Genomic DNA, 7,520 nt, shown 5'->3' with positions numbered 1-7,520 from the left:
CAAACGGATTAGGACAGCGTTCTCCTTCGTCGAACGCAATAATCACATCAAGTACACTGAACATGTTGCTGAAATTGACTTATTTTCAGCGTCAATATCCCTTGTGTCAGAGCTTGAGTCATTCCTGATACCAGTTGTAAATTTTTAACTTGACAGGAGGGGGGAAGTGAATGAAAGGAGAAGCAAATAGAGGGGATTCTGTTAAAGGCAGGTAAGTCTTTTTTGTGGGGGAGGAGTGATTATTCGAGGGAGGCAATTACTTTCAATATTTTCACCAAAGGGGGCAATTGTTCGGGGGGAGGGGGTGGTAAATAATCGAAGGAGGGCTATTTTTGGAGAAAATAGGGTTAATTAAGCCTTTTTACCTATTAATCATAGGTTTAACAAAATTTGAGGAAAAAATTGTAGACAAAGGGAAGCCTGTTAGCGAGTAAAGTCATTTTTGAATCTGAACGTTTTAGGAATATCAAGGAGTATTCAGTCACATAAAGACACCAAATAAGGAAGCACGCTTATGCGCCCGGGGGGGGGGGGGTACTCCCATATGTGGCCTATATAGGTATGTGCCGCCCGATAGGGTATGGTTTTTGAGGTTCTCGGTCCTTAAATAGGGTATCATTTTTGCTCCTTTTGGCAATGTGTTCCCGGTGTGATCCTTAGATAGGGTACCTAAATTCTATTAGCTAAAATAAACGCCCAGCTAAACGACAAAAATATCTGAAAACTGAATTTTCTGTTCAGGTATTAGAAAAGCGATTTTATAAAGATTTGTGTCTTGCCGTGCGCGGTTAGCCGTTATTTGGGTCGTCACGGAACGTTTCTCCTCCCCTTGAATAGGGTGTCATTTTTTGGTTTTGGGCCTTAAAAAGGGTATCAGTTTTCGCTTTCTTTATCCTTAAATAGGGTCAGGGTTTAAGAACCTTGGCGGCACACCCCTATCCGAAATTTATGGGAGTACCCCCCCGGGCTTATGCGCAGCACACAAACCTTGTAAACTAACTTTGTTATTGGACACTTTTATAGCTGTGTGCGCTCCAATTTGGTGAAAAATAGGGCATAAGAACCAATCAGATTTGATTTAAGAATTTTGTTGTATGATAAATAGCTTTAGTAACTCACAGTAGATAATTAACCACAGGGCACCCAGACAAACTGTGTATGAACTGTGCACATTTACATTTTTATAGAGAATGTATGGAATTCACCGAATGGTTTGTAGAATTGCCTATAATGGTGCAAAACATTGACAAATTTGTGCTGAATAAATGTTAAGTTTACTACCTTTTGTGTAGTGTCGTTTGCTTTCGCTGTTTACTATACATCTAATATGGAAAGTCCATGCCGCTATCCATGTTGACCATGAAAACTCATTTCGATAGTGTTCCTTCTTTCATGGTTATGGTGCAACGCTTAGGAGCTCCGTTATAAAAATGTAAATGTGCACAGTTCATACACAAACAGTTTGTCTCGGCTCCCTGTGAATTAACTGCCATTGACCGACGCAGCACAACAGTTTCTTTCCCTCGCCCCAAGCCCCTCGCATTTTTAACGGTACATTTCGGACACGTTACGGATACATTGGACGAGATACTAGATTGCGTAACATGTCCTCACTTAGGTATATAATGTGTCCCCATACATGAAGTACCCTCCCAGACGTGCGCAGATCGAAAACCAGTCAAAAGCAGCCAGAAGAGATGGAGAACTGCGTGCAAGGGCAGGACGAAAAGCAAGAGCATGAGACAATTTACGGGGATTTTAAGGACGAGTTGCTTGACAAACTAAACGAACTTAGAGAAACGAACGTTCTCTGCGATACGACTATCCGAGCTCAGGGACGGGACTTCACTGCCCACAAATGTGTTCTGTCTGCTGCAAGCGCGTTCTTCCGGGCTATGTTTACCAGTGAATTGAAAGAAAAGGAAAGCAATGTTGTGGAGTTACAGGAAGCAAAATCGACGACGATTAGCGATGTTCTTGAATTTATTTACACTGGTGAAACAAGCATCGATTCTACTAACACACAAGACTTGGTAATGATCGCGGACTACTTGATCATTCCAAGATTGAAAACGAAAGCGTCACTTTTCCTGCAGGGCTCAATCAATGCTTCCAATTGCTTGGCTTTAGAATCGTTCGCTTCTCAGTATAACTGTGAGTCACTAGAGCAAGCTGCAGTCACTTACAAATTTGAAAACTTCGTTGCAGTCACGAAATCCGAAGATTTCAGAATGCTTGATTCAGAAAAAGTCAAAGAACTGATTTGCAGTGACGAGTTAAACGTCTTGGAAGAAGAAGAAGTATATCAGGCAGTGATTTCTTGGGTTAAACATGATCTGCCATCAAGGGAGTGTTTACTTCCTGAACTACTGAAATGTTTACGGCTGTTCTCAATGTCAAAGTACAATCTGCGAAAAATTCTCGATGAAGAGTTAGTCAGTAAAAACCTTACTTGCACAAGGGTAATTATCGATGCACTGGATTTCTTTCTATTCCCAGCTCGTTTTCCAAAGATTTCCCTTAAATCCCGTTTGTCTTTAGGTAAATATGAACAAGTGGTGGTGATCACTGGTGGAGGAACTGGAGGTGGCCCCAAGCGGGACACTCATTGTTTTGTGCCCTCTAGCATGACATGGGGATCCCTACCCATGATGCCTTGCCCTCGTACTCACCATGGTGCTGCAGTGTGTGGTGGTCTTCTGTACATATTGGGTGGCAGTGAGAAAAACTTACTGCTTTGCTTTAACCCAAAGCTAAATACATGGAGCTCACATGACATAACATTAAATCTAAAAGAGTGTTCAGTCACATGTTTTAATGAAGAGCTGTATGTGATTGGTGGAGAGGATTCTTGGCATGATGTTCAAATATACAACCCGACTCTTGATGAATGGAGGCAAGCAGCATCAATGGAAACTGGCCGTGCTGGTCATAGTGCAGTTTTGCTGCAAGATCTTATTTATGTAATCGCTGGTCATGATGGTGAAGCTTGTCTAAACAGCGTAGAGTGTTACAATCCATTAACTGACAAATGGACCAAGGTTTCAAATATGTCCAACGTCCGAAGGTCTGCTGCTGCTGCCACAGCTGGTGAGAGAATTGTTGTTGTTGGAGGATTTGGTGACATGACAAATACAAACATAGAACCTTCCTGTGAAATCTTCGATCCAAGAGCACATCAATGGAGCCTGGTGTCTAGTCCTGGTGTTCATAGAGCAGCTGGTAGTGCTGTTAGTATAGACGACATGGTTTATGTGTTTGGTGGGGAAAGTGAAACATCATACCTGTCTGAAGCGGAGTGCTTTGATATAACAAGTAATAAATGGCGTAAAGTATCTGCCATGCCAAATAAGCGTTCATTTCTGCGAGCAACATTGCTGAAAGTACCAAAAATGTTTATTCACTAGTTACTGAAAACCCAACCTCAGAGTACTAAGGTGGGTTATTTACTACAGTTTAAGTAGTCACCATACAGACAGGCTAAATATTAAGAACTTGGAGCTAATTGTGCCATGAAACTTTGTAGCTAGCAAACACTCTATGGTTTATTAACCTACAACATAAAAAACAAATCCTGAATCACCAGTGCTGTATCGTGGGGGTACTCCCTATAATGGCCTTTACAGGAGGCTCTGCCCTAAAAGGTATGCCTCTGGTATTAAAAAGGTTGGGATTTCACAAGTTTAGGTAATGAAAGGGTAGCAAAATCTGTCATTTAGGTATTTAAAAGGGCCTTTAATTAAAATATTTCCAACAGACCCACCTTATGGCTGAATTGTTTTAATTTATGAAAAAAAAAATGATAATGCAGGGCCGTACTTAGCAGGGTGGGGTGGGAGGGGGGGCAGGGGGACAGTTGGCCCTGCCAGGAAAACTAAAAACGGTAAGAAAACTGAAGAAAAAAAAAACTAAAACTAAAAAAACTAAAGGTGTGTGGAGTTTGCTCCCGCATACAAAAAATCCTAGGTATGGCACTAGTACTACTTCCTGTTTTAGGTACATGTCATGTAGGGTATATGAAAGCGGTGCCTTTTTCTGTCAAATTAAAATGGTATATAAAAGGTTAGGGGGTTGGACCTCGGGGCAGCCTCCCTGTATAAAACTTTTTTGAGAAGCCCACTTGGGTGTCAATTATACCTTATGGAGAATCCTATATTACAACAGTTGTTTGGTGAAGTTTATATGCAGTGAGATCATCTCAATGCTAAACTTATTTTTTAAAGTTATAAGGCAGTGGGTGTACTGACAGGCTTATGAGCCTTCAGTTCTCTGTAAAAAGGAATGAGGCACTTGTGTGGTTTATGCAAGCTTAAAAGTTCGTAAAAATGTCAAAATGTTTTTAATATGAATTGGGAGGTGTAATTAATATAACATTGAAAATATGTTAAAAAGTTGCCACAGTTAAGATTTCGAAAATCTTTTTCTGAAGACCATTTTGCATTAAGGGTTCAGCAGTATGAAAATCAGAACTCAACTACCTTAGTGATAACGTTGTACATTTATTTTTGACCTTGGGTTCATTTAAAATATAATTCTCATCACAAAGTCTTACAGGATTCTTCAGCAAAGTGAGCTGGTTCCATGTTTGTCTAGGCACGTGACAACAAGTGGTTTAAAAATATGGTGGGTAATTTGTAATTATTAGTAAAATGGAGATTGCGGGTGGTGGACGGGTGGGAGGGGGGAGGGGGACCAATTACCCACCATGAAAGCATGTGGCAATAGGGAGCTTACTGTTGCTGAAGAAGACTGAGATTTGGTCGAAAGCTTTGTTTACTTTAATTTTCAGACCTTGTGATGAGAATTGTTATTACATTATTATTATTATTATTAGTATTATTATTATTATTATTTAACTTTAATAAGATAAAAGCAGAAGCATGGTAAGAACAATATAACTTTTCTTTACCCTTTACTTGGGAGACAAAACTCTTAGAAAGTAATCAGTGTAAAAATTAATTAAACTTACAATTTAGTTAGAAGAATTCAGTTTGAAAATGTGGAATAATAAATCCACAGGATGTTTTTTTTTGTCAGCAATTTAACTGGTTACCGGTAATTACTTGAAGTAAAACTGTAAAACTCACTTATAAGCCCCCCTGGTTATAGCCCCATCTACCTGTAGACAAAAGAATACATCCGATTATAAGCTTCACCCACCCCCCCCCCCCCAGATATAAGCCTCCTCTCCCAATATTGTTACAAATATTACATGTAAAATGTACTAGTATTTGATTTATTATAAGATTTAAAAGCTTAATTCAGAAACAGTTACAGTATGATTTTACAGTAACTAAGCAACTTGTTCCCAGGGCTTTCCCCTTGTATAATAAGGTACACATTTTATTCCATGCAAGTAAGATGTCACGTACCATAATCTTCTCCCTTAAAAATGTCATTTTTCTGTTGGTCATTCACAGAACAATAGAAATAAACACGGAAGGCTTAAAAACATCCCCAGAAGTAACCAACTGGAAACCCAAGCCTGGAAACACAATTTTTCCCGCTTCACAAATGAAGTATTTTCTAATTTTACCCATCTCATTGAACTTATTACAAACTTAAATCTTTATAAGATACCATGTTCAAAGGGAGCCTCCACTCTTTCAAGTTGACGTTGAATTGTTTGAAATAATGCAGGACAAGGGAGAAATAACATTTAACAACAACAAAAAGTGGAAGAGATTATGGCTTTTAAAATTCCCGCGAGCCGCCATTTTTCACACATATAGATCTTCTGCTTTCTGACAATACCGGCAACCATTACACATCAACTAGCTTCAGGCTAGAAAGTTGTTTAAAAATGTAGTGCTGATTAATTAAAGGTCAGCTTTTCAACAAATCTGAAATAGCGCTTGAATGTTCAGCAGAACAACTGATGCTTGTTGAGTTAACAGTCGCCGAATCAACCTGGAGCTGAAAGCTTGCGCATGCGTGAAAAAATGGCATTACGCGATCGACGTGTAACGCTGGCGATGTAAGGGGTGGACCATTAGATTTTTGATGGGTGGGTTGTGCAAATCCCAAAAAAAATATCGAGCATGTGCTTCTGGTTTAAAAAAAATATCATGCAGAATTGTTAAGAAGGAAAAAAATATCGAGCAGCCGTAATCAGGGCGTGGCAAAGGATTTTGCGTGACGCATGACGGCCCCTGAAGTAGCTGTGAGTCACACTGGGCATCGCAATATTTAATGTGTGATTTGGTATTTTGCAAGCGCGTGACGCGTGATTTACCAATTAGATTTCCTATTAAAGTGAACCCTCTGATCCAGAAGGACATTATGATTCAAAGATATTCATGCATTCAGATTCAAAACATCTTTCCGAACATCCACCTGTTGTTGCGAATTGCATGTACAATTCCAGTGACATCAGCAGACAACGAGTGCTTAAACAGCACTCTAAAACTAGTCAAGGGCCACCTTCGAACGACGATGACAACCGAGACTCTCGGGCCTGGCTTTAATAAGTATCCATTACGAAAAGCCTATCGATTACAATGCTATAGTTCAGAAATTTGCCGAACAACAACCTCATAGAATGTTACTCGTTGATCCAATTTTTGAGGAATGTTAACACATTTTGCACATTATAGAAATGGCGAAGACAAATATATTACAGTGATTTCAGTTTCATTTTCTAAGAGTCAGTTGATCTTGTACTGTAAAGTCTTAAACGTAGTCCTTGTTTAATAAAATTTGTTAAGGTATTAAACCGTCCACAATCATCCCTCAAAAATTAAAGCTGGAAACCGCATTTCCGAGGACTTCAATTTCAAAATTTCCCGGGGGAGCATGCCCCCGTACCCCCCTAGAAGGGTCCGCCTTCGGTGGCCCAATTTTTTGAACCCCCTTGTTAGAATCCTGGATGCCCAAGAAGTTGGAACCATTATAGCAAGTCTGGAGGCTTTTCTGAGTAGTGTTACGTAATTAGCAGGAAAAAACGTTCGCTTGCCCAGTGGGTAAGTGATTCATAACATCCACTAGCCTGACAGTAAAATCCACTAGCCCCAGGCTAGTGGAGATGCATTTCTTTGTACATTGAATAAAGATGAAACTTTTTACTGCTTTGAAAAAAAATGTAAACTTTAAAAGGCATTGCGTGTTAAGTGGTTTTTAATAGGGTGAATTATGTCAATTATGAGTGGCTGGTGACGGTCAAGTTAACTTCAAAATTTGTGTTCCAAATTTCCATTAAAAAAAAATATCGTGCAAGAACCTGAAGATTAAAAAAAAAATCCTGCAGGGCTGGAAGAATAAAAAAAAATATCTAGCAGCCTAAAAATCCTGCAACCCCCCCATCAAAAATCAAATGGTCCACCCCTAAAAAAAAAAAAATGAAATTCAGTAAACTTCATGGAAGACAAACGCCGCGCAAACATGGATGGCGGAGACGAGAAAGAGTGTTATATAGGGGTTAGGAGGTAGAGCTCCCCTTTGAAACCAAGAGAAGTAGTTGCTGTACCTTCCCCTTACTAGAAAAACAATTCCTGGTTTCCGTTGGGTCCGTCACTGTAACC

At 39.7% G+C, this 7,520-nt stretch overlaps 1 protein-coding gene across 1 annotated transcript; it reads left to right on the top strand.

The window, feature by feature from the left end:
- The first annotated feature begins 1,696 nt into the window (after positions 1-1,696).
- On the top strand, positions 1,697-5,116 carry LOC144652392 (kelch-like protein 12). Its single transcript, XM_078512407.1, has 2 exons — positions 1,697-3,441; positions 3,476-5,116. Exon 1 carries the CDS (start codon positions 1,698-1,700, stop codon positions 3,405-3,407), a length of 1,710 nt encoding a protein of 569 aa, XP_078368533.1. The 5' UTR covers position 1,697; the 3' UTR covers positions 3,408-3,441; positions 3,476-5,116.
- Positions 5,117-7,520: the final 2,404 nt, after the last annotated feature.

Source organism: Oculina patagonica, chromosome 4 (assembly GCF_052425735.1).
Source record: "Oculina patagonica isolate OP01 chromosome 4, crgOcupat, whole genome shotgun sequence".
In the NCBI taxonomy this organism is placed as follows: domain Eukaryota; kingdom Metazoa; phylum Cnidaria; class Anthozoa; order Scleractinia; family Oculinidae; genus Oculina; species Oculina patagonica.
This window is presented reverse-complemented; position numbering and strand designations above follow the sequence as displayed.

What these genes read in the sequence shown, in the direction of transcription:
- LOC144652392 (XM_078512407.1), top strand. Translation starts at nt 1,698, where the DNA reads ATGGAGAACTGCGTGCAAGGGCAGGACGAAAAGCAAGAGCATGAGACA.